Source organism: Pagrus pagrus (genome assembly GCF_965226575.1).
Source record: "Pagrus pagrus genome assembly, chromosome: 24".
NCBI classification, from domain to species: domain Eukaryota; kingdom Metazoa; phylum Chordata; class Actinopteri; order Spariformes; family Sparidae; genus Pagrus; species Pagrus pagrus.
Window position 1 is genome coordinate 2,722,484 of NC_140206.1, and position 27,977 is coordinate 2,750,460.

The window sequence follows — 27,977 nt, forward strand, 5'->3', positions numbered from 1 at the left end:
AAGTCACGTCCAATCGTCAAGTAAAGTTGTTTTTTAGTAGTTTTCTTGACTAACCTGTCAGATTTACGTTTTGTGTTCGGTGGCGACCTCTATTGGCCGTAGTCATTACTACAACAGCAAAGGAGGAAGTCAGGCAAAGTATGGTCTGACGGACATTCACATTGTAGTTATTTTTAGTCAAAACACAATGTTTTCCTCAACCTAACCAAACAATAAGCGTATATGATGAAGGTCCGGCTCGCCTGTCGCCGGTACGCTGCAACAGTGGTGTTAACTGGGTTGGAGCTGGACTTGTAAGTTGGTTGATGGCTAGTTAAAGTTCAGAAAACTGTTTGTGAGCTTTAGCTAATCTAGAAGCCACTTTGGAAGCCACTATATAAAGTATGAAGTCCATATTTACATACTAGATGAATGTCGGTCAGTAATTTCAAAATGTTACAGAGTTAATGGTAAATGTGCTCGTCTTGTCTCTGCTCTCATCACATTATCAGACTGACATTAAGAGTCAGACATGCCCATCAGTGCTGGGTTGCAGTGGAGTGAGGGGAGGTGGACGGACGGGATTGGTCAGCAGTTTGAGTGACAGGCTGGATGACCTCAGCGCTGCACCCTCCACACCAGCACCCACCACCCTGCGGCAGTATAAAGCCTGCTGTCCATCCTCAGCCTCCACTCGCTCCGGACAACTGCTGCCTGAACCGACGCTGAGGTAAGGTCATCAGCCGTTACTTCAACTTTACTGTTTGAGACTAAAACAAGGAAAGAAAGGTTTAAAAACTTTCATTGATTATTGTTTTAAAACGTTGATTGATAGTGCATGGAGTATCCTTTTTAACTTTTATTTCATTTTTTATTTCAAAATGCTTCAACGAGCAAAACAAACTGATATACAAGCAATGAGAACAAAGTATAGAAGACTTTTAATGCCGAGAATAAAGAAAAAGTCAGAAAGTATAGTGTGCCGCAAATATAGTGTATCAGCCCTAATTGATTCATGTTCAATATATTTTTTAATTTTCAAGAGATCTAATTATCTCATCCATCATCCAACAAAGGGTCAATTTATTGTTAAACATTAGTTAATAGTTATTTTACTGCTGACAACAATGATGTGCCTTATAAACCATTTATTACCCAACTGTTTTTTGTAACTGATGTTTATGTACTTTTACAATTGCATAATTTACCATTTATTAATGATGGTTGTTATAAAGTGTTACCAGCGAGAAGGAAAGGTCATGGCCAAAATAAAAATAAAAATTGATAGAAATGCTTGTATTTATTATATCCAATTTCAAGTTTAAAGGCATATCAAGTGCTTTTAATCATATATTGTATCTTAAAAAGTATTTTTTGCACTGTCATGCTGGTAAAATATACATTTAATGAGCAGTAAGTAAAATGTCAACAATCAGAAGATGTTATAAATATTATCTATGATATAAAACAAATACTGTCTTTAGCTTCTTTTAAATCTTTTCTTTTTTTTTCTCTTGGCTAAAGCTTTTGAAAATGCTCGATGTTTGATTGATTGAACAGTTTGTAGAAATTACAGTTAAAAAAACAGTCAAATATCAACGGTCAAAGACAAAATTAAAAAAAAATTCATTTCTGTTTGAGTTCATGTCCTTATTTTTCCACCTCGCTGGGTTTTATTTTGAAAAGCACCTTGTAAGAGTAAGGAAAGTGTTAAATAAATGAAGTGTATCATTATTATTAAAGATATTAAAAACAAAATATTTTAATAATATATAATATTTTGAATGGGGCGCCATGACTGGATCAAAACTCATCTGTTCTACTTTAAAAAGGTGTATTTCGTCATTTCAGACTGAATTTTTGTATTAATATCAATAACAACAAAATCTGTTTTTCTGATTATGATTACAACAAACTGAACTTACTTTAAATGTGAAAGGGAAAACCGAATTACTTAAACAATCTTTAACAGTGACTGACACCTTGTCCTTCTGTGTCTGATTTTTACTTATTTATAGTTTTTTTCTTTCCAATAATATTTTATAGGAACGTATTCAGAAAAACACTTACAACACAAGTGGAAAGGATCATCTTCCATATTTATCCTCATCCACTGTTTTTTAATAAAAAGGTGACAAGTCGCAGATGACAATGACTGACCTGGAGACCTCGATGGCGACCATCATCGCCGTGTTTCAGAAGTATTCAGAAAGAGAAGGAGACAAACACAAACTGAAGAAGAGCGAGCTGAAGGATCTGATGCACGACGAGCTGCCGGGTCTGATGGCGGTGAGACACGAAATAGGAAGCAGGAAGCAGGAAACACAAAACACAAAACAAGAAACACAAAGCACAAAACAAGGAACACAAAACACACAAAGTTTTCAAATCCTTCGCATCAGCAAGAACATGGTGGAAATTCTGTTTTATATTATTTAATTTCATCAACTACAGTTCATGAGAAAATATTAGCAATGGAATGTAACTAAGTACTCAAGTACTGTACTAAAGTACACTCTTGAGGTACTTGAGTACTTTCATTTTCTGCTACTTTTACTTCCACTCCACTTTGGAGGCAAATATTGTACTTTTTATTAGAAAACTTGAGTTACTAGTAACTCTGCAGACTTCATGCTGCATCGGAGCACATATCAAAATGTATTTGTTTTATCAGCAATTGTTGAATATTGGATCTGATAATAGTTTGGCCCATAGTTTACAGCATATACATCTAAATATATGTATAATTTACTTGTACTTTTGATTGAAGTATGTTTAACATCAGATATTTCAACACTTTTACTAAAAACAATGGTTGCATGTCAACAATAGAAAGCCTTAAAATGCAGGTTACACCTTGATGGATTAGTGGATATAATCCAACAATATAATACAAAACATTACTTTTTATCTCAATTCTCTACTTCAGAAGTAACTGAATCAAATCTTGTGATTCAGCAGTTTTATTTGGATCAGGTCCATTTGGACTTTATTGTATTGAGTTTTGTCCTGACGTGAACTCTCCGTCCTCCCCCTGCAGCATGTGAAAGACCAGGCCACTCTTGACAACCTGATGGAGAGCCTGGACACCGACGGCGACGCCGAGTGTGACTTCCAGGAGTTCATGACATTCATCTCCGTGGTGACCGTCTGTTGCCACGAGTTCTTCGAGCATGAAGACGAGTAAGGAGGAGGCGAGAAGGGGGAGCTACAGTAAATTATAAAGAAGAAGAAGAAGAAATGCCTAGCAACGCACAACCTGTTGGTGCCTTCGGAGCAGAGCAGGGTGGGAAAATAAAACAACTCCAGCCACTCCAACAGTTCAGTGTAGTCGTTAGTTTAGCACAAATCAGATCGAGTGTTTTAAAGATGCTCTTCTTTTCTATTTGTTTCTAAATATCTGGATGGTTTGTAAGGTCTTCAAAATGGATTCTGGTGTGGCGACAAAACTACCGTAAATACTCAACTTCCTTTAAATCTTAGTCCCTCTGTTTGATAAGTATATTTGGTTATATTATAATAAAACACCTCTTTTTTCTGATTGCAGAAAAGTGTTTCAATGCCCTTTACTCTTACATTATAGTACTTCTGATGTAGCTACTGCCATCTTATGGCACTTGTACGTTACAACAAAATACAGTTTAGCTCAGACATTAGCACACATACACCCCAGAGATTGAAATAGGATAATAATAATATTTTAGATTAGTAATCTAGACCAACAAAGTGTTGTTAAAGCGGCTGGGGCAGCCTTTTGTTGTTTGTGTCGACCACACCCCTGGCCATTAATTGAGACCTGGCTTTTATTTGACTTCCGGAAAATATTATATAAAGATAACAATAATTTGGAAGCACTTTTTAAACTTTTGTTAGATTGTGGCTACTGAGTTCATCAACCGACTTCTTTGAGGCGCCTGAATTTGATAAATCTTGTTGACCATCAAATATTGAAAGTGTCATTTAATCATTTAATAAAAACAAACATTTGATTGGCTAGTAAAGGTTTCAAAATGGCTTTGAGATTTCGATGTCGACCAGTTGACTACTACAGAAATGGGCCGTATTTCTCCACCTTGGCATAATTTCAAATCCAATTCTGTAAATCAAGCTGTTTGGAAAACTGTAAAAGTGTTTACTAGATATTGGGTTTGACTACCAAGTTAAAAAAGTAGGCAATCATTAATATAAGGTTCTTCTGAATGTCTTAACAGCCACTAAAGTTGTACTTTTTGTTAAACTGTTGTTTAAAATATTGTGGTTAGTATATTTCAGATGTGGCTAGTGAGTTAGTCAAGCAGCCATGTATTATTTTTGACAGACGACTACTTAGAGGCACCTTGGTTGAAAAATATTGAAAGTGCCCTGAAGTTTGTCTGTGTTCATTTACAAAATATTTAATTGGCTAGTAAAAGTTTCAAAAAGCTTGATTCTTAGTTAATCTAGAATCCAAATCGGATATGAAAATTTAGGATTTGCTTTTCAGACTGAAGTTTTAAAAATCTAGTCGACTGTCATAATTCAAAATGACGTGTAGCTGATAGTCATTCAAAAAACATTTTGGCTCGTAAAATTTTCTAAATGGCTTGTGACTTTTAGCTAATCTAGAAACTACTTCAAGTGACAATTTAGGAGTTGACCAACTTTTCAGACGACATTTTAAAAAATCTAGTTGATGATCAAATACTGAAAGTGACTTTTAAGTTGGTCGTCATTTAAAAAACATTTGATTGGCTAGTTAAAGTTTCAAAATGGCTTGTGAGTTGTTAGCCAATCTCGATGCCAACTTTTCAGACAAAATTTAAAAAAACATCTAGTTCACTTTCAAATACGAAAGTAACTTGAAGGTTGGTTGTCTTTTACACACATTTGATTGGCTAGTAAAAGTTTCAAAATGGCTCGTGAGTTTAACATAGCCTAGAAGCCACTTTGGAGGCAACAGTTTAGGAGTTGACCAAATTTTCAAACAAACTTCAAATGTTCAAAGTCACTTAAAAGCTGGTCGTCACTTAAAACGCATTTGATTGGCTAGTAAAATTTTCAAAATGGCTTGTGAGTCTTAGCTAACCTAGCAGCCACTTTGGAAGCTTAGAAGAAATGTAGTTTACTTCAAAATTACTGTACGTCACTATAGGGTAACATAGTTTTCAAGTTTGTTTTTGTTGTTGTTGCTAGCTGCCAGTAGAACCATAATCTGATTTAAACTGTAAAATGATTATCTGTTGGTAGATTTTGGATGTCACGGGCTAACACTGGGCTTGTTTAAGTGGCTGACAAGTTGTTTAGTTTGTTTCTTGTTTAGAAGCTCCTTTTACTTCCCATTGAGGTAGATGTATACAAGTAATCTACAGTTATTTGAGTCATGTCTAGCTGGCTGCTAAAAATAATCATAAAATATTAGGATTTAGGGGCGGATCCAGTTCAACCTGCTAGAATAAAAATATTATTTCACTATGTGTAACTCTTCACACAAAGAAAACACATGATAGGTTTAAATCCGTTGGAGCACTGAGTTTGTTTGATGATGTGTATTTTGAAATGTTGAGCACTGGTTTGTTTGGATGTCGATGACATGAAACGAATTAAATTATCAATGTGTGAGTCTTGGGTTTGTTTTTGTGCGACCTGGCTAATGATCAGACAGTCAGATGATTCACGGAGAAGGAGGAAAAGCTAACACGTGTTCTTTAAATGTGTTCATCACACGCAATCACACGAGAAAACATGATTGATGATTAACGTCCTAGATTTCAAAAGAAAACATGTTTACTGCATGAATTCTCTTGATGTTAGACGATGAACTTGTTTGTTTCCCCCAAAATTCTGAAAATCAACCAATTTATTCTTTGTTTCTGAAGTTCCTCAACCGTGAAACACCTGTTGTTTGTTGTTTTTTATCAGTGACACTCTTTATGGTTGGCTGAGTGACATGAGAGATACTAGATTTCTAATTTCCTGCAGACTTTGGATGAGAGTTTTCATTCCTAACTCAAAACTTAATGCATAAAACCACAAACTAAACATTCAGACGTAAAGCTTTGAAAAGTAGAAGAAGTTAAGTGATTAAAAATGCATCTTTTGTGTTGTATAAAATGTCCAAATCTGTTAGCGTTACTGAAGGATGCTGCCAGATGCGAGTGTTTCTAGGGGACGGGGACTGTTCAAAAACACAAATGTATAACTTTATCCAGTGATGGAGAATATATTCTCTGGTTGTCTCTCTGATGTAAGTCTAAAGTAGCTGCTAACTGCTGCTAATGTGTAACGTACGTTCAGTGCTGTTGGCTTCTGCAAACGGCAAACAATTTTGGCGACAAGTCCAAGTCCTCCGTCACTGCCTGTTTTTACTGATTTACTACTGTTTCTGTGAGCTTAAAGTCCAGTTTGGTGAGAACAATCCCAAAATAACATCATGATCTTCCCTGTGAGTTTCTTTGCAGTGTCACCCATTTAAACCACCAATTTCTAATATTTTACAAGCTGTAGATGTGAGCTGGTGAGGTTAGTTATTCTTCTCCCCACTGAACTCATTAACACGACAATTAGAGTCACCTGCTTGAATATCAGTCCTGAGGGAAAGGTGAGCCTAACAACACCATACATGGTTAGAAAGCTTAGATTCACGTGATTATATTCATGCAAACCATTTCAAGATAAAACCACGTCAGCAATGTACAATCAACAAATAAATAAACAAACAAACAAAATGACAAAGTAGCATGTACGAAGTGCATCAAACAAATGTCCACTAGATCCATTTCAGTCACATATTTGGTCCAAAACTCAGTATTCTGTGATTAAATTGTGACAAAATGACAAAAACTGACAGATATATGCTTCTACGCCCGCCCTAGAGCCTACAGCAGCCAAGAAATGGTCGTTTTGCTCCTGTTACTCTCAGGCAGGGTGATTCTGAGGTCACACTGAATATTCCCTCAGAGAAACATCTATTACGTGTTTATTTTCAGAGATATTGCTATTACATTTGAATTGAGACCACGTGAGACTATATGATCTGGACCTGTTGTGTTTCCAGCTAATAGAGGCAGTTACAGCTCATCTGCAGGCTGATTTTTGCATTAAAAATTAAGGCGAGAAAAACAGATTCAGTTTGTCAAAAGAAAACAATGCCTGTACTCATTTCCCTGAATTAGAACAGGTTAACTCAAACTGTAACAAAAATAAAAGTCAGGTTTAGTATCAGTATCAGTGCTTGAAGGACTTTCCAAGTTTCACTTTGGCCTCAAAAGTGTTTCACGACGTCGAAGGAAGAGGAACAGCCACACTAAAACACTTTTCTGACACTTCTCTGGTTGTTTTGAGGCATTCTGGGAAACGTAGGACACCACTAACACAGGAAACCACTCCTGTAGATCTACATTAATTAACAGACTGGAGGTAAAATCATTAAACAGTGTGTGTGCACAGACACACACACACACACACACACAATCCTGAGAGAGTGTGTGTGAGTGTGTTAACGGATGATGTAAGAGGCGTTGTCAGCTGCACACTTTCAGACATCTGCAGGCTGTTTAGCATCAGAGAGGTGGAGTCGTCCTCGTGATTGGACGGTGGGGAACAGATCTCGACCCTGGGGACTGACACCACACCCATCTGTGAGTGTGTGTGTCTCTGTGTGTGTGTGTGTGTGTGTGTGTGTGTGTGTGTGTGTGTCGTCCAGCATATGCTCTGTTGTGTTTCGTCTTCTTGTTCTCAGTGAATGAAGAGCTGCCTGCAGACTCTCAGAGCTGGTGAGTTATTTGGGGGGATTTCAAGTCTTGTTTTGTTTCATTTTGTAACTGTTTTGTGATATTTTGACATTTACAGCTTTGCTTTTAAATCCGTCGTATTCTGCAATCAGTCGATAATCTCGAAAACGGTGCTGGAGGAGTCACGCAACATGACCAAATCTAACTTTGCTGCATGTATTTTATCTGTTTGCTAGCTTATTTTGACTTGAGAAACTTAATAATCTGTTGCAGAGCCTTGAGTTTGTGATATGGAGGTTTGTGCAGAAGAGATTAAAATCAGATTAAAATGACCTTAACACTCTGCAGCTCTGAGATAGTTTCGAAAGGCGTGAGGCTTGTGCAGACAAACAGTGCCACGTTTATGTGGAAGAACTGGTGTCCTTTAGTTATTTTCTTAAAGTTTTGCAAGAAAAATCGTCACTTTTATGCTTCACAGAGAAGTTGAATGAACAAAATCCAGCTGCTTCTTCATGTTAGTGTATAAAGGATGAAATATGGAAGATTGAAACTGCCAAAATGAAAAAGAGAGAAAGAAAGAAAAAAAAATTCTCCATAAATAAGTAAATATGTAATTTCTTCCTCCATACTTCCTCATTTGTTTTTAATGCTATTTATTTTTCTATGTATTATTTTGTATGTTGCAAAGAAAACAGAAATAAATACATTTAACTGAATCAGTTAATACATAACATTGAAATAAGGAAAATAAGACAAAGTAAATAAATATACAAGTAAATAAATAAATGTAATGCTTACATTTACTTTAAATGTCATTTTTGTGCATTTAATGGCTTATACATTCACTTATTAAGTTATTTATTTTGCAATTTCTTTCTTTATTTTCAATTTTAGCAGCTTTAATCCTCCATATAGACCAATGGCTTTGTATATTTTTGGCCCTTTGACCTCAAATCTTACAACTTTACATCACTTAAAGCCGCAAATTGATTTCATTAGTTAAGCAAATTAAAACAAAAATATAAATTTATGTGACATCCACAAATTAATTAATGCCTACATTTATCTAAATGTCATTATTGGTGCATTTAATGGCATAATAATTTATTTATTATCCCGTTTATACATTTATTTATGTATATTTGATTTTAGCATCTTTAGTTTCCGTAGAACAATATTTATGTTTATTTTCGCCCCAGTTACCTCAAATATTACAACTAAGCAACACTTTAAGTACATTTTTAGATTGATTTCATAAAGGAAAAAATGACTGATTGTGCATTCTTGATTTTTATTAATATTTGATAAACATTCTGACATCAATAATTCAGTTTATTCATTTCTTCTACTCAGGTTGACGTCATCATGGAGGTTTCCACGACTCCTGCCCCTGAAACTCCGTTTCCTCTGACTGAGGTCGTGACCGAGACAGTGACGAAGGGTACGTACGAGAGCGTGATCATGTCAAATATTATTCAATTTAATTTATTAATTTACAGAAAAATACACAAGAGTGAAGCAAAATAAAACAGAAATTGGCAAACTTGTTTTATTTTTTGTCATTTATTTATGTATGTTTTATTTTGCAAGTTGCAAAGGGAAAAGAATACATAAATAAGTACATTTAAAACATTAAATAAAACAGTAAATAGGGGATTTAATACACAGGTAAATAAATAGAGAAGCAAGGATATTAAAACATAAATTTATGCAGCATTTATTATTAATAGCATTTGTGGTGCATTTAACTGCAATAGTAATTCATTTATTGAACTTTTTATTTATTTATGATTTGGGCAGTTTCAGTCTTCCACACTTTTCCTCATACTGACTGATGAACCATTGTGACTTTGATCTTGGCAGCTTCAGTCCTCCATACAGTGGAGCTACTCTATATCCTGTTAGCTTGTTAAATAGCAGCTTTAATATTTTAAAATACAATATTTGCCTCTGAGATGTAAGTTTCCACATGAGTTTGACTCTGAGTGCAGGACGTTCACCTGACACTGAGTATTATTTATATTTTTGATGTTATGATATATAACGGGAGTAAAGGGTCTGAAGAGTTGGTCCAGCGCTGGTGTTCAGCAGGGAGTGTCTTATCAGCCTGGTGTCAGAGAGGAGCATGGGAAGGAGCGAGTGTGACGCCTCCAGGGTCTGTCGCCGTGGAGATAAGAGCCGACACACTGATACCCACTGGCCCTCGTTTCCACGGCGGGGCCGAAGAGGGCCGAGCTGGAGATCTGGGTTTTATTCAGCACTGAATCACATTTCTGTTTTAACCGTTTATAAGGAAACTAAACTGAACTAAGCTTTAATTTAATGTCTCTCAGGCTGATTCCTTCACCCACAGAAATCACAGAACCAACACATCTAACAACAACGATCCCTGTTTAGTCGTGAAGTGTAAAAGCAGCCTCCGTCACGTCGTCTCTGCACACTGAGGCTTTTAAAATAGACGCAGGGTGTTTGAATACCATGCATGGCTGGATCCTGAGCCAAGACAAAAACATCAGCTGCCATGTGTCGCCTCGCTGACACTGAGCGGGTGTGGTGGCTCGAGACAGAAAATCCTAGAAGTTACTTTGCACATTCAGATTATTAATAAAGTGCATGAAGAGTACTTCTCCTTCAGTTAAAGATGTGAAGCCTGCTGCTGTACAGACGTCGTTACAGGCTGACGTTTTCAAGGATTTCTTGCATTTAAGAAAGCTGGATAGCACATGATTAATGATTAATATATTTATCTTGTTTTATTTCAGGTATCATCACAGATGATGGAGATTTTGCAGCCTTGATCGGAGGTGAGAACGGAGCTTTTTTCCTGAGTGATGCTAACAACTGAGATACAAACAGTGAAATCAGGTCGAGGATGAAACACACAAGAAAAACAACTTGAATTAAAGGGAGCAAGGGAGTTTAGCTGTGACATCATGATTTTTCAAAATAAAATGCACCGATTTCTGATGAATTTTCAGGTCCTTTGGTAACTTTTTAGCTAAAAATCGACCATGCCATTTTTTAAAGGAGGGAAACTGGATACAGCTCGTTTCCCAGCAGCATTGTGCTAATGATACGTCTTGTATCATATAAAAACCCTGTGGACAGATGAACAAGGTTAAAAACTTGTCCTCTACAGAGTTTCTCTTAAGCCAAAATAACATGGCTCACTGCTGCAGTCAGGTTGACTAACAGGAGTGACGATAAAAGATTAAAAAAAGTCGGTAAACAGCTCCGGATCAGAGCAGAATCTGATGAGACTCCAGATGTTCTGGATCTAATCCAGAATCCAGGCAGTTCTGAGCAGCTGATGTCTTTTGTTTTGTTTGGGTAGAGAGACTCCGAGCAGCAGAAGTTTTAATGCATCATTTACATGAAATTTTTCAATTATTTGAGCGTAGAAATTCAATATTTGACCAAAATACACAGAAACAGAGGAACAATCCAGAGTCCAGAGGTTTGAACTTCAACTGTTTTGTTGTTTGACTCATAAATCTAAATTTGATTCTGTAGTTTGAGCTGTTTAATGTTAAAGCATGTTTAATGTTTTTCCTGTCTTCTCTCTAGGAGTCGTCGGTGGCGTGCTGCTGCTGCTGATCTGTGTAATAGCGGTGCTGCTGTGGTGTCTGTCCAGACACAAAGGCTCATACGTCACCAACGAGATGGACGACGACGCCGACATCGACGACAACGACGACGAGTCTGTCGGCTCCGACACGGCGCTCCAAAGCAAAGCACCTCTGAAGGCTGAGGATGAGGAATAAAGACCAAACAAAGAAACTGTCGAGGACTAAAGAGTTTGTAGTTTTGAGGAGACATGAAGGGAGATCTTTTCAGTCTTTTTTCTTTAAGTGATGAATTTTTCCTAAAACTGCACGAAGCAAATTTGCACATTGACACCGCCAAATATCAGAAAGACGAAAATGTTTGACATGAAAGCGGCACTGACCGTTTTATTTCAGTGGCATTGGATAAGAAACAAGATTCACCACGTATTTAATGTTAAGTGTGAGAATCTGCAGCACTTATTTTTAACTTAAAACGGCTTCAGAGCTCCTGAAAATAAACCTTGTGCAGCTTCATCACACACTTTTTGCAGAATAACCTTTAAATTCAGAACCACTTCCTCCCAATTTGCTGAGAAATGTTTGGACTCATTGTTTAAAGCTCCACCTGTGACTCGTCCACCAGACTGATCTGATTTTACAACAAAACAAACATCCTGCCAACGAGGCTGCGAGACGCTGGTAAACACTTACCGGCATCTGAACTCTTGGCTGCCGGTGATTTTCCAGCCTGGTTGTTTGTCATATTTTCATCACATAACAGTGACTAACACACCGCACTGCTATGAATCAATACTACGTGTTTAAAGACAGTTTAGATGGTGATTTTCCAGCCTGGCAGTGATGCTGCTTTTTGCTTTTTTTCATGCAATCAGAGCATCGTTTTTGTAGTTTTTCAGTAAAAAGAAAGAAAAGAGGATATAATAGAAGGTGAGACGGCTTCTAAAGGTCCAAAACACCAAAGAGAGAAAATAAGAAGTGAATGATTAGCTGCAATAATGATTGTTGTTGTTTTCTACAGTTAAAAATAGTGAATTTTACTGTTTTCATATTTCTTTTTTTAAATCTTTGTCTACTTAAAATCTCTTGTTGAGTAGTTTTGCTAACTAAACATTCATAATAATAAAGTTTACACTTTTTAACACAGTGTATGTAGTTAATTATTTGTGTGTGGTTTTACTGCGTCAGTGTGATGAATGTGCTTCATCATTTAAACGCCTCCATCTAGTGGTCAAGAAGATTCACTGCTTTCATCAGAAGATCAGACGTTTCAGTGTGTTTCAGGGCCTCATCTGGGGGAAACAGATACCTGTGTTCAAAACATTTAACACGCCTCTAACATACAAAATGAGTCGTGCAATGTTACTATATACATTTACTCAAGTACCGTACTAAAGGACGAATCTGAGGTACTTTTTCATGCCACTTTCTACTTTTTCTCTATATTTTAGAAGACAATAATGTACTTTTTCCTCCATTATTACTTTTATCTGCCAGCTTTAGTCACTTAATATTACATGAATGTGAGACATGAAACTCTCTGTCATAAATTCAGACTTTAATCACTTTAATTTTCAGCTTCTCAAAGTCTGACAGCAAGAAAACAAACAATGTGTGAAAGCTTGTCTGGCTGTAGTAGCACCAGTGTCCTACAGGTGGTGCTGTTGGACCAAAACAAAGCTTCACCACCATCAGCAGAAAGCTGAGTTCAACAATCATTAAACTTAAGATCAATAACTTTGAATAGGGAAGAAAGTTAAACAGGAGAAAATAAAGAGGACGTGGACAAAGACGGGAAGAAAAATTGGCATAAGAAGTTTGGAAGTCTGTGTCTTAGCTCAGCTTTGATAATAAGATCAGTGGTAAAGTCAAATTATGAGACAAAAATCATAATTAAGAGATAATTTAGTTATGAGATAGAACTTGTATCTCATTATAATAACTTGTATCTCATTATTATGACTTTCTATCTCATTATAATAACGTGTATCTCATTGTAATAACTTGTATCTCATTATAATAACTTGTATCTTATTATTAAGACTTTCTATCTCATTATAATAACTTGTATCTCATGATTATGACTTTCTATCTCATTATAATAACTTGTGTCTCATTATTATGACTTTCTATCTCATTATTATGACTTTCTATCTCATTATTGTGACTTTCTATCTCATTATAATAACTTGTATCTCATTATAATAACTTGTATCTTATTATAATAACTTGTATCTCATTGTAATAACTTGTATCTCATTATAATAACTTGTATCTTATTATTAAGACTTTCTATCTCATTATAATAACTTGTATCTCATTATTATGACTTTCTATCTCATTATAATAACTTGTATCTCATTGTAATAACTTGTATCTCATTATAATAACTTGTATCTTATTATTAAGACTTTCTATATCATTATAATAACTTGTATCTCATTATTATGACTTTCTATCTCATTATTATGACTTTCTATCTCATTATAATAACTTGTATCTCATTATTATGACTTTCTATCTCATTATAATAACTTGTATCTCATTGTAATAACTTGTATCTCATTATAATAACTTGTATCTTATTATTAAGACTTTCTATCTCATTATAATAACTTGTATCTCATTATTATGACTTTCTATCTCATTATAATAACTTGTGTCTCATTATTATGACTTTCTATCTCATTGTTATGACTTTCTATCTCATTATTGTGACTTTCTATCTCATTATTATGACTTTCTGTCTCATTATTGACACTTTCTATCTTATTATTAAGACTTTCTATCTCATTATAATAACTTGTATCTCATAATTTTGACTTTCTATCTCATTATTATGACTTTCTATCTCATTATAATAACTTGTATCTCATTGTAATAACTTGTATCTCATTATAATAACTTGTATCTCATTATTATGACTTTCTATCTCATTATTGTGACTTTCTATCTCATTATTAAGACTTTCTATCTCATTATAATAACTTGTGTCTCATTATTATGACTTTCTATCTCATTATTATGACTTTCTATCTCATTATTGTGACTTTCTATCTCATTATTATGACTTTCTGTCTCATTATTGACACTTTGTATCTTATTATTAAGACTTTCTATCTCATTATAATAACTTGTATCTCATAATTTTGACTTTCTATCTCATTATTATGACTTTCTATCTCATTATTACGACTTACCTTGTATTAATCAAGCTTCCTTTACCTTTTATCTTCTTTAACTGGCAGAAACTGGCTTCCACATCAGAAGAGAGAAGTGAATAAATGAATAAAAGTCATTTGATCTCAGATACAGTATCATGTAATCCTGTTTGTTACATGAACAGCAACATGCTCATGTTACTTCATTAAATATCACACACACACACACACACACACACACACACACACAGCCTGAGTGGCAGGGTAAATATAATGTGTCTGTGTGTTTATCGGCTAATAAAAACCTACAAATTAAAACCGTGTGACGCTCGTTAATGAACTGCCTTTAAACTAAACACACACACACACACACACACACACACAGACACACACACACACACACACACACACACCAGGGCTGCCCTTTAACAGCTGAGTGGGCAAAAAAAGAACAAAAGACAAAACATTAAAGCTAAAACGGATGAAAGTTTGCTTATAGCTAGCTGCTTCCTTGCTAGCTAGCAGCTAGCTTCTTTTCAAGCAGCTGTTTCCTTTAATTTAATAAAAATAAAGTGTTTTTTTCTTTACCAGTCAGTAAAAACAAGTCAATTTCTTCATTCTTTCTTGATTTTTTGGATATCTGAAATGGTTAAACATTGAATGAAGCTAATTTGATGAATGTGTTTTCAGTTTAGCTTAGGGTGCTTCACCTAAACCTCCCAACATCTCACCGCCTGCCTGCCAGAGTATCGCTCTAATCACAGTTTGGCTGATTTCTCCACATTTGTTCAGCCAAAGCAAACACTGAGCCGTCTGTGGTGGATCAGGTGTCGGGGTGATTAATATGATGTGGCAGTTTGGTGGTTCAGAGAGTTAGTCTGCTCGTAAAAAGCTGCAAATAATCAACACACATGAAACAAAGAAGGAGATTTACAACTACAGCTTGGTATTATAGTGACATTAAGAGATGCCAAATTACTAAACATTTAAACTAATCTGTCTAATAGACTAATGTTGACTGTTTATCTCATTATTTTGACTTTCACCTCATAATTCTGACTTTTACCTCATAATATAAACTTTTTACCTCATAATTTTGACTTCAACTGTCAAATTTGAATTTTTACCTCATAATTCTGACTTTTTACCTCATAATTCTGACTTTTACCTCATAATTTTGACTTCTACTGTCAAATTTGAACTTTTACCTCATAATTCTCCCTTTTAATTCATAATTTTGCCTAATTTTGACATTTGCTCTCATAAATAGTACATTTTAAGTCAATTATAACTATTCTTCATCCATTATGGTTCAAGCCTTCTTCTTCTTCAATCAAATATAACTATATATACCAGATATATACCAGCTTTACCTTCTCTCCTCTCTGGTCTTCTAACCAGGGGCCTGCTGAAGACGCCTGAGCCGGATAACACGCAGTGAAACGCGGCTGTACACCGGGCGCTGCTCCGCCCACCTTTGGTGCCTCCGCCGCCTCAGTTAGCCGGTTAGCTCGCAGGTGAGTCCGCAGAGTTACCGTCAGTGAAGAATTTACCAGTCTTGTCTTTGTTTGTGACTTTTACCTGCAACGATGTGGGACCGAGGACGTCAGAGAAGCCGTTGATAAATACACGTAGATGCCCCATTAGCCGCCGGATCGTACGTCAACGCCGCCGCCATATTGGTCCGGGTAAGACTCGCAGACTCGCTGCGGTTTGTCTGCAGAAAAAGCACTTTAATGCAAAGTAACTAAAGCTATCAAATAACTGTAGTGGAGTAAAAAGTACAGTATGCCTCCTAATAGTAAAGTGCAGGTATAAAGAAGCAGAAAATTGATATACTCAAGCAAAGTACAAGTACCTCAAAGTTATGCTTAAGTACAGTACTTAAGTTAATGTACTTACATTATGTTACATTCCAGTCATGTTGTTGTGGGGACAGTAAAATATGTTGTTTTTGGAGTTGCTGGTAATCAACCCATTCAGTCGTGAAGGTTTGAGGATGTGATGTTATCTGGGGCTCATCAAAAAAGACCTTTGTTTTTAAACACAGGATCACTTCTTCCTTCCTTTTATTACAAACCTTCACCTTGAGAGAGTTGGATAAAATGGAAATACTTGAGTATTTGACTTGTCACCAACCAGCTGCTGAAGTGCTGATGTTTGTTTTTACCAAAAACCTCTCAGAGCTGACTCAGACGGCACCTTTGAACTCAGTAATGTGATGGTTGATTAACTCTCAGCTTTATGAGGCTGCATGTGAGACAACATCCCCGTCAAGTAAATCAGCAGAGAACCGAGCAGGTGAGGACATAAAACAGAAAAGTTCAAAGCAAAGGTTTGGACTTCGTCAGGTTTTTTCCCCTCTTCATCTGAGTCCATTAAAGCTCAGGCTGTCGAGGAACGATGGGCCGCGGAGCTCCGCCAGGGTGGGAAATTTCATTTGTGACTCACACAATCAATTTGAACGCTGAGCTGAGTTAACGGTATTCTCAATAACAACAGTGCTGTGGAGGCCAAGGAAAGAATGAGACAAAACTGTTTGGAGGAAAGAAATCAAAGAGATAAAATACACTGTGAATTTCCCCGAGGAGCTGAGTAATTTCTCGACATTAACGCCGTCTTTTCCAGAGGACGGGGGGTTTGGCAGAGTCGAATTTCCCACCGGGCGGTCCCACAAGGTCGTTACCGGAATGTGAAATTATATCTATTTTAACAAGTAATTTATTTAAGCTGAGTCCAGAGAGAATGAAGGTCTGCTCATTCTCTGTTTTCCATCAGGTTTTCAGCATTTATCATACTTGTAGAAATGTGCTGTTTTCTTTTGTTCTCTAAAATAAATATGACAAAGTCTGTCACTAGTTAATGAAAGAGCTGTGACTGTGGAAAATATAGTGTGATTTCATATAGACTTAAAGACCCCCTCCAATGAAAATCAAGTTTTTAACCTTGCTTTAACCGTCCAAATGGTGTTTTCCAAGCCATTTTAAAGCCATGAAGGGATTTTTTTCAAGGAAAAAAAAAATCAAAATATGTAATTTTGAGGAACCAACATGAGTTTTCAGGGGTTTAAGTAATACCAGGAGCTGGACTTTAGGCTGGTGTGCAGTCACATTGAGTTTAGCTTCCCATAAACTTCAACAAAAACAGTGTATGATGTATTCCACATCCTGGTTCGCTTTGTGAGGTTGATTTGAATAATACAAGTAGCAGAGTGCAGGACAATATTGTATATTAATAACTGTTGGACTGCTGTTGTTAGCCTGTTATGCTAGCTCCAGCAGTTAATGCTTTACAACCTTGGCTAGCCTACATCCTGTTTCACCTGCTGTAAAATACGAAACATACAAAAATATAATGAATGATTACATTCAGCCATTAATTGAAGACAACCTGTTAGTCCAAGGTGGGCGTGGATCTGCTGGGAAGTTTGTTTTTTATTGTTATTTTTAAAAGCAGCATTGTGAACTTTAACATTTTAGCTGTTCCAAAAAATGAAAGGATGTTTTGCCGCCTTTTTATTGTTACTAGTTAATGTTAGCGAGCTACAAACTGGGGGAAAAATGCAGCTCATAAAGACTAACGGCATCTGTGAGGGTGGAACATTTTCTTGCATGCTTCCCAAAGCATGAGTTGATATCGTGAATCAATCAGCACCACTTAAATATCAATATGATAATATCTTTGATATCTTTAGTTTGTTTGTTTTTTGGCTCTTTTGCATGACAGATGTTTTAGTTATGATTGGATCTTCAGGCCCTTGACATGTGTATGACTTCCAACCTGATTATGCAAACTGTGAACAAATTATTTCCTCACTTGGTGGAGTGGTGCTCCAGTGCGCTGTGGCACCACTACACCTACGGTCATTTATTTTACAAATAAATGACTGTTTTCTTTTCTTTTCTTTTACCCCAAAGGTTTTCAATTTATGCATGATAAAAAGAAACCTGTTTCATTAATAACAAAAGTTTGTTTTTATTCTTTGCGTCAATTGATTTATCAGTCATGAAGATGTAAACAATGGCTTTGTATTTATACCCGAATCTAAAGTGATGTGTTTCTACTTAACTAGACTCCTCTTCACCCGTTTGTACAACTTGCACGTCTATGATTCTTTGGTACCTTTAGTACAGAAAAAAATACATATCCAAGGACCCAGAGCTTTATTTACTTATTTTGTAATTTGTCAAACTAACATCCAGGTTGGCAGAAATATCATCGAGAAAAATAGGAGAATAAAACAAAATAAAAATGGTCAATTGGTCCAATTTTGCTCTTTTTTCCAAATGTTAACGACCTCAGAGTAACTCATATTGTACATTAGGGACTAAATATTGTAAAATCAGGGTCCTGGAAAGTCCTGGAAAAGTATCGACCAGCAAAAACAGGCAAATTATTTGAAAGCGAAGAGAGATGTCATCCCAAACCTCAGATTTTATTCTGAAGGGGTGATTGAGTTCATGGGAAGCTGACGTCACATCGCTCATAAGTGTGTGTGTGTGTGTGTGTGTGTGTAGAGAAGCGGTGATGTTAATCAACCCCAGATGAGCGAAGAGGCCAGACGAGCCGAGTCACAGTGTGTGTGTGTGTGTGTGTGTGTGTGTGTGTGTGTGTGCATGTGTGCGCAGTAATAACAGTCTGGGCTGGCGGAGTTCGACCCAAGAGCCGGCCCCCCAAAACCCGAGCCCAAGACACACACACACACACACACACACACACACACACACACACACAAAACGCGTACACACAAATACACACACTCGCTCTGAAGTCACCACCTGAGAATGTGGGGACACGGGGGCCGAAGCAGCACCTTTGCGTGCGAATGGATCTCAGAGTGTGTGCGTTTGTCAGTGGTGGAAAGTAACTAAGAGTATATGTACCCAAGTACTGTCCTGTACTTGAGTATTTTCCATTTTTTGCTACATTTACATTTACTCCATTGTACTTTTACTCCATTACAATTATCTGACATAGTTACCTCACAAGTTTTACATTAAGAACATTTTAAGAAAATTAACTTTAATAAGAAATATTCTGATGATCATTTAGATTAGGTAGGTTTGTCTACTTATCAGACAAAACGAATATTGTGCGGTTGCAGGTTCCCTGAGAAGTTAACAAAAATGTTAAAAACACAATGTTGAAGAAAGTGAGAAAAAATTCATCTGGAAATGCACCAAACGCACTAACGAAATGGAAATTTCTTTATTCAACAAACCAACAGACAAACCTACCAACAAACCAACCACCAACAAACCAACCAACCTACCAACAAACCAACCACCAACAAACCAAACCAAACAACCAACCTACCAACAAACCAACCACCAACAAACCAACCAACCTACCAACAAACCAACCACCAACAAACCAACCAACCTACCAACAAACCAACCACCAACAAACCAAAAAAACCAACCAACCAACCTACCAACAAACCAACCGACCGACTAACAAAACAAACGACCAGCCTACCAACAAACCAACCGACCCACCAACAAACCAAACAACCAAACTACCAACAAACCAACCACCAACAAACCAAATGACCAACCAACAAACCAATCAACCTACCAACTGACCAACCAACCGACAAACCAAAAAAATAAACCAAGCAACCAAACAAACGTACACAGGTGAAAACATAACCTCCTTGGCGAAGGTAAAAAACATTTAGGTGCAGCTCCCAAGTCCTATCATGGTAGGGGAAGCCCTGCTAGTTATTCCAGTGTCATGTTGGCTAAACTGGTTACATTGTTATGGAAAAAAACCAAAGAGGCAATATCGAGATCATTAAAAATAATCGAGGTCATGTCCATACCTGTTTAACAAGCTGGTAACGTAATTATTGTGACTGACGTAGTTAGAATTAATGTTTATTTGTAACATAGCTTTGTTTAAAACCTGTGTAATCATTTGACCATCTGTGTTTTCCAACCTCAGTAAATGAACCTGGTGAGTCATAAATTATCAAAACCAAAAGGAATGACGACCAAAAATACCAAAATAATGGAGATTTCCATGTTGGATGAGTCACAGTTTCCCACAACCAAAAAGAAGCTACCAGCTCAAATAAAACATTTTTATGGACCTCATACCTGGTGGTTGATCACCACGCCAACACTGTGGACGCTTTAATTGTGCGGTGACAGGAGCAAAACTGATGTCACTTTGTTGTGTCTCATTTAATTATGTCCAACTCTGACAGAGACAAAAGAGCAAAGGTTAGTTCAAATTGAATTTCTGGTCACTTTTGGATTGGATTAAAAGATTTTCTGTGCCCTGAAGGCTGAACAGCACCTCACTCTGTTTTTTTCTTCCCTCCGGAGTCATGAAACACTTTCATTTCATCGCTTACCAAAAACACCAGTTTCATTTTCCAGACGGTTTTATGTTGGCCGGGAATGAGTCATCAAAACTTCAGGGTCTGGAAAGGATCGCCGCTGACGAAAACATTTCCCAGCATGCTCGGTTAGTCACATAGCAGGATGATGGATTGAAGGCTCTTCCAAATAAATACATGAAAACAAATCTCCACTTCCCAGGTCGGCAATGAGGTTTTTATTCAACCCCCTATTTATCCAGGGAAGGCTCGCTCTTTCTCAACAATGCCGTGATTTAGTTTCATAAAGCTGCTCACATTATCATTTAGGAGCTGCCCAGTGCAACCACAGCCTTCTGCTGTCAGCTACTGGGAGCTGCCCAGTGTACGACCGCAGCCTGCTGCTGTCACAGAGCTGCTACACTGAGCTAATTGGAAGTTAAGTGTCTTTTTCAAGGACTCGACTGAGATTCAGTTCACCCATCAAAATGTGTTTCCTCACTCACCATCAGTGGTTTGGAGATTGTTTGTGTGAAGAGGTTTTAAGGTATCTGTTAGTAAAACATCTGCTTTCACATATTCTCATATTTTAACACTACCTTATAGGGTTGAGCAAGTACTCAGCTGAAACCAGTATCCAGTACACATAATGTACTTTTAAGTATCATCTGAAAGCCTGTTCTCACTCCCAAATTCAGCAGCCTGGTCAAGTTGGAAGTCGGAAGGGTCATGCACCACACTTTCCCTCTGAAAACCCGGGTTCAGGTCCCGTTTATGACCAAGAAGCAAGAGTGATTTGATTTCTGTTATTTTACCGTACATAAATGACGTAACGTGACATGACATATGTAAATTCCATTACTTAAGTTACGAGACTGAACATAGTTATTTTCACACAAATAATCAGCTTTTCTTAAACCTAACCAAGTAGTTTTTGTGCCTAAAATGAACCAAACCACAACCATTCGTCAACGTACATAATGGTGCAAAAGTCATAAAAAATTGTCAGCAAGCTTAGTACCTCTGCCAAGGAAGTCATGTTTTCACAGATCTGAGAAATCTGTTTGTTGGTTGGTTGGTTGGTTGGTTGGTTGGCTGGTTGGTTGATTGGCTGGCTGGTTGGTTGGTTGGTTGGTTGGCTGGCTGGCTAATTGGTTGGTTGGTTTGTTGGTTGGCTGGTTGGTTGATTGGCTGGCTGGCTGGTTGGTTGGTTGGCTGGCTGGCTAGTTGGCTGGTTGGTTGGTTGGCTGGCTGGCTAGTTGGTTGGTTGGTTGTTCAGTTTGGTTGGTTGGTTGGTTGGTTGGCTGGCTGGCTAATTGGTTGGTTGGTTTGTTGGTTGGCTGGTTGGTTGATTGGCTGGCTGGTTGGTTGGTTGGCTGGCTGGCTAGTTGGCTGGTTGGTTGGTTGGCTGGCTGGCTAGTTGGTTGGTTGGTTGTTCAGTTTGGTTGGTTGGTTGGTTGGTTGGTTACTGAGTTGTTTGGTTGGCCTGTTGGATGGCTGGTTGGTTGGTAGTTTTTTTGGTCAGCAGGATTATCCAAAAACTATCTGTTTGTTTTATTTGGGTTTCTAGTATCTATAAGTGAATACAATTTCATGCAGATCCTAATAAAAAATCCAGATCTAGCAGATTTAAATATGTTTCTTGTGATAATGGATTGGGCTTGATTGAATTAAAGGGGACTGTTGGCCTTGGTGAAGGTATACGCTCTGCTGACTGCCATTCTAGTTTTGAAAGTCTAACTGGACGTTGCATATTTCATATTATTGCTAACTTGCCCTTCATGTGCTAGACTCTACAGAGCATCATAGTTGAAAGATAATTGGGCCACTGACCAGGTGGAGTGAGTAAATCCATCAATATCCGTACTCAGGTAGCTGACTGTGCCATTGAACAACTTGTTCTGGCATTTATATTCTGTCTTTGTGAAGAAAACATTTTTTGTCCACTGCACCATAAAAAACACGTTTTAAACCAACTGGTGAAACAAAGTAAACTTTGTTTTAGTGCCTTGAGACAACTCAAAGTACAGTGTTTCCCTCTGAGGAAATATAGAAAGTGGCATGAAAAGAAAAGACTCAGGTAATGTTCGAATACCTTAAACTTGCAGTTGAGTAGATGTACTTAGTTACATTCCACCACTGCAGCAGACAAACCTCTAAAGTGACTCCCAGCTGTGATATTGATGAGCAGTGAAGTGCGTGGGATGTCTGATATCCGAGGAATGAAGTGGGAGAAGAAAATATGCAGCTCTCCATCATATGCCTCATAAATTTACTTTGTTTTTTGGCTGAAGAACAGAAGGCAAAGTTAATCTGTCAGACGTCAGTGTGTGAACACTTTTCTTTAAGCAAACAGAGCTGAGATAACCTCTGGACGTTTGATGTTCAGTGTTTACACGACATGATAAGTGATGGGTTTCTCTTTAGGTTTCCAATTTGTGGTTAAGGTATCTGCAGAATCTCAAACATGGCATCATAAATTCCAGATGTGCATCTAGTGCTACGATCTCCTTCAGGTCAAAGTAAGCAGCAATATTCTCACACACTGCAACTATGTTTTGCTGTGAAGCTCCAGAAATGTTTTGTAGACTACAAAACTTAATTTATACCTTTGCCCAGTGCCCTGCATTCGTTTTTTTCTTCTTTTGCCCCAAATGCTTTCTCTTAAACTTTTATCAGGCCCTTCTGATGTGTTTTTATTACCAGCACAAATCACAATTAGTCAGAACTGAAATTCGGGGAAGAGCAAGCTAAAGTTGTGCTGGGGAATTCTCAATGTTTTATAACCTCTTACAGTTAAATTTCTCGCTTTGTGTAACAAATTAAGTAATAAAAACTCAAATTCTTGCATGTTAAAGTGGAAAAAGTCCTGGTCTCATTTCCATTTTATTCCTCAAACCCAAACTGGAGCTATGACAGGCATCAAGCACAAGGCAGCATATCAACCACAATAAATGTTTCCGTGCCCATGTCGTCAATTCTGTTTGAATGCATCTTTAACAAACAATAGAAATGTAGTAAAGCAGGAAACAGATGTGTTTCATGAGCTGAACACATGATTCCTGTGTTCAATTCTAACATCAATGCTTTCTGGGTATTTTTAATGATAAATAACAGTTTACTCAGCTGCATATTTGTGTTGCTGTAGTTACTGAAACCTCAGTGTTTGTACTTCATCATGTCTTGTGGACAAGCTCAGTGAGGATTCATGTGGGTCGTAATGAGCCGAGGCCTTTTGTTTTTCTTCCTGCTGATGTTGTGGAGAATAAATTAAAGTATAATCAACAACAAGGCTTTATTTTTCCCATTACTTACTATTTCATATACATATTGAATTTATTTATACTTCAGAGTTGCATATTTTTTGTGTTTGGTGTTGGGATTAGCACTAAAAGGACCCTGTGGACCTTGGTGAGTCACATTTAACTTTGTGTAAATATCCTCTGACCACCATTATAGAAGACACGTTGGTAAAACTGTTGACAGTGCACCGCCAACGTCAGTTATTTGTTCCATGAATTTGGCTTTGGTGCAACAAAGTCCTCCAAATTAAACACTGAATGACACGTATATAAGCATTTTCTTACAATCTCTGATCTTAAACCACTATGGTTAAAGTTTGGTCAGATTTAGGCACAAAACAACGTGGTTAGGTTTACGGAACCGCTGGTTTGAGTTATAAATTACTACTTTGTTCAGGTTTGGGGACATTCGTCATCATGGTTACAATAATAAGCATGTGGTTAAGGTGGCTGTCGTTGGAAACAGGAAACAAATAGCAGACGCATGTTTAAGTCCAACATTTTGAAGAGGGAGAGTGATTGAAACTGACTCTGCCTTTGTCACAGTACTGAGATTGGGTTTTTCTAGTTTAAATTGGCATTACTACAGTCGTTCCTGGCTTTGGACAGTAGCCATGCTGCTAGCATTAGCTCTGTTGCTACCACTAGCTTATGTTATCACCCTGAAAACTAAAGAAATATCTAGATCTAAATCTCTAAGACCCACCCTTCCCCACCTCTGATCAGTCACTTTTGTTGGTTGCATTCTCTACGCTTCGCTAACTCGTAGTGTAGCGTAGTTATTTCTGTTTTTCTTGCAGTTCTGATGAAGTGGTTCATGAGCTGTAGTTTTCCCAGTAAACACATCGACCTCTTCAGCCTCTTTCCCAGTCTGCTGCTGCTCCTCTTGGGGTCACTCATACACCGAAGAGGTCGGTGTGTTTACCGGGGAAACTATAGCTCACAATCCGCTGTATCAGCTTACACGTTTTGTGGATTGGTGGGGTTTAGGCAAAAAAAAAAGAAGCTTGGTTAAGGTTAGGAAAAGATCAAACTAATCAGGTTAAAATAACTAACTTCTCGCTCTTTATTCTACTGCGCTAGAGAGGTAATTCCAGCATCAAACTTTGAAGGTGGTTTATGAGCTGGAGTTTCCCCAGTAAACACATCGACCTCTTCATCCTCCTTCCTGCTGCTCCTCTTTAGTCCAGAGACAATGCAGCTGCGACAGCCGAAGAGGTTGGTGTGTTTACCAAGGAAAAACACAGACACAACCCACCAACACCAGACAACCGCTGAAGAAACAGTTAGGAAATAACACGCTAGCTAGCTAATTCTTGTCTCCGACAGGACTACCAGTTAAACTTCACTTTTCTTTCTTTCTTTTCCTTTTCCCATTGAAACATGATAGATGCAAGCCAATCAGAGGCGAAGTAGGGCATGCTTCCAAGAAACATCTTCATGTTAGCATAGTATTCGTAAGCATGTAGGCATGCTGACATTAGCATTTAGCTGTGTCTAAGCTCAACCTCACTTTGTCAGGTTTTTTTTGTTCAGCTGTGTTAGCCAGCTCAAAAAAGAGTTTGTTAGCACATGCATGTCTACCCATACAAACTTAAACACAAGCAAAAAAAACCACATATTTGCAAAAAATATCACATCACTGACAAAGACTTCATCTTCAGATTCCTCTAACGAAACAAATGAACTTTAATCGTCTCCGGAGCAGCTGAAGATCGTAGGAGGAGGGAGCTTTATTTACTTTAACTCCTGATTTGTGATCTCTCTGCACGTTGCCGCTGACAGGACGGCAGAAAAATGCTCCCACTTCAAACAGAGCTGGAAGAGGCTGCGTGGGCCGCCGAGCTGCCGGCAAATCATTTGTCTTCTGGAGCGCTTTAACCTCGACGTGTAGAGTCAAACCGAGTGATGCTGAGGATCAAGACGAGTCTGTGGACAAACGAGGAGTGATGGTCCGACCTGAGACGTCCACCAGTTGAAAAATGCAACACCTGCTTCAACCAAAGACAGTAAAATGAAACGATACTGAAGCATCTCGACTCAAGCTCACCTAACACAGCTGTGATGTTGTGAGATATTCCCTTGTTGGCTCGGACACATGTGCCTTTAATTTTAATGACTTAATTCTTAACTCGTGAAGCAAGTTTCCCAAAAGAGAGGAACAATAACATTTTTATCATCAAGTTTTATTCTCATATAAACTTTTAACCAAATATCTTGAACTGCCAAACTTTAAGCAACAGTTCTGAAAAACATGGCCAACCTCAAGTCTTTTTTAGCATTGTAAGTCTCACATTTTTGCTTTTTTCCCAACATAATCCCTGATTGAGTGGTAATGTTGTCTTAGTTTATGTCTTGTTAACTGCTAATAACTCGCTGTTCACAGGTTGTGCTGAGTATATATCAGTTTATGAATCTGATTTGAGGTTTTATGACGGAAAATGGTTAAACTTTCAAAATAAAACCTATGCAGTCAAGTTTGCAACAATAGATAATAAACAACGTTTGGCTAGACTTTCAAAATAAAGCTTGTTGAAAAACCGTTCACATATTATGACTTTTGGACTGTTATTAACAGTCATGTTTTGGTTAGGTTTGGGAAAAGATCATGATTTGAATTAAAATAACTACATTCAGTGTCGTAAAGTAAAAAACACAAGTCATGTGTCTCATGTCTGGTAACGTCAGTGAGTTGTCTTCATGGAGTGTTTATATTTAGTCAGTATTAGACAGTCAGCCTCTCAGTGTAAGAGGAAGTGTTTCTGTTATCATCTGGATTCATCTTCTAGGAAACATACAGCGAATTTACATGAAATCAGGCCTGTATGCATGAGAATATTGTGCCCTAACCCAACTTTTAATAAACAGAGGAGATTTTCATACCTTCAACACAGGACACACTTTATTAAAAAAAGATATTACAAAATGATTTGAATATCTTATGACGATGCTTTGCATGTAACAAAGATCAAAGGTGCATCCAAATTCATGTGCAGCCGACTGCCTGATAACTCTTCCCCCAAACAAATTGCTAACAAGCTCGCAGCGCGCCACAAGAGCCGGTTTTAACGAGCGGTAATGTTCAGCTGTGAGAGAGAGTGTGTGGTATAAATAGGAGCAGAGGTTTCCAGAGGCTGTCGGGTTAAAGTACAGGCTATGATGTTAGGTCAGAGGTCCAGACGGTTTCATGACAGGGACACGACTGGCAGGACTACAGTCGATGTGTCGTCTTCGTGGGAGGGCAAACACACAAAACGTATCTTCATTCAGTCCCAGACAAGCAAACAAATCTGTCAGGGAAGTGTTATACTGTCACTCCTGATGTTCAAAAGTAAATAAATGGCTCAATTTATGGATTAATACTAAATTCAAAGAGGAATTGATCCCCGTCTCCAGCTGCTTCAGTTGTTTAGCAGAATGCTGCAGTGCTGTTTCGCTGTGAAGCTCCAGAAATGTTTTGTGGACTACGAGACTTCACCTGACTTTCATCAGCATGGAGGGAGGGAGGAGATGATGACTGGATTTTACTTTTTGGGTGAACTGTTCCTTGTGCTATTAAAACAAAGACGCTCTTTCAGAGAGCATTTACTCAAGGAGGCCTTGAAATTAATAAAGCAAACTTTGTATGTAGATTAAAGAAAGTGACTAATACATTTGGATGAAACTTTGTTCTTGTCAGCAGAGTCAGGCTCTGATAACAAAAACGTTATGTCCATTATAATACCTGATCTTTTAGATGTTATTAACATGCCCCGTTATTTAATCCCACTGCTATTCTTTAAGGATTAAGGAACCCTTTCTTGCAGCTGTCAATTTCTGCAGCTTAATCCTGTAAATAATGACTAATATAAAGGTCATGAAAACCACTCAGAGTGACTCATCGGCTCGCAGGTATCGGACACAGGCCGGCAAAAGGAGCAATCAGACGTCATCAG

At 37.6% G+C, this 27,977-nt stretch overlaps 2 protein-coding genes and 1 long non-coding RNA gene across 3 annotated transcripts; all 3 read left to right on the forward strand.

The window, feature by feature from the left end:
* Positions 1-613: 613 nt before the first annotated feature.
* On the forward strand, positions 614-5,577 carry s100b (S100 calcium binding protein, beta (neural)). The gene is made up of 3 exons (XM_084346673.1): positions 614-709; positions 2,111-2,268; positions 3,020-5,577. The coding sequence occupies exons 2-3, from the start codon at positions 2,125-2,127 to the stop codon at positions 3,164-3,166; spliced, it is 291 nt and encodes a 96-aa protein (XP_084202799.1). The 5' UTR covers positions 614-709; positions 2,111-2,124; the 3' UTR covers positions 3,167-5,577.
* A 1,989-nt stretch (positions 5,578-7,566) lies between these two features.
* gypc (glycophorin C (Gerbich blood group)) lies at positions 7,567-12,396 on the forward strand. Its single transcript, XM_084346972.1, has 4 exons — positions 7,567-7,730; positions 9,042-9,129; positions 10,451-10,492; positions 11,256-12,396. The coding sequence occupies exons 2-4, from the start codon at positions 9,054-9,056 to the stop codon at positions 11,450-11,452; spliced, it is 315 nt and encodes a 104-aa protein (XP_084203098.1). The 5' UTR covers positions 7,567-7,730; positions 9,042-9,053; the 3' UTR covers positions 11,453-12,396.
* Positions 12,397-15,839: 3,443 nt separating this feature from the next.
* Positions 15,840-26,023, forward strand: LOC311253497. The gene is made up of 3 exons (XR_014621685.1): positions 15,840-16,103; positions 23,188-23,262; positions 25,828-26,023. It is a non-coding gene; the product is annotated as an uncharacterized lncRNA (long non-coding RNA).
* The last annotated feature ends 1,954 nt before the right edge of the window (positions 26,024-27,977 follow it).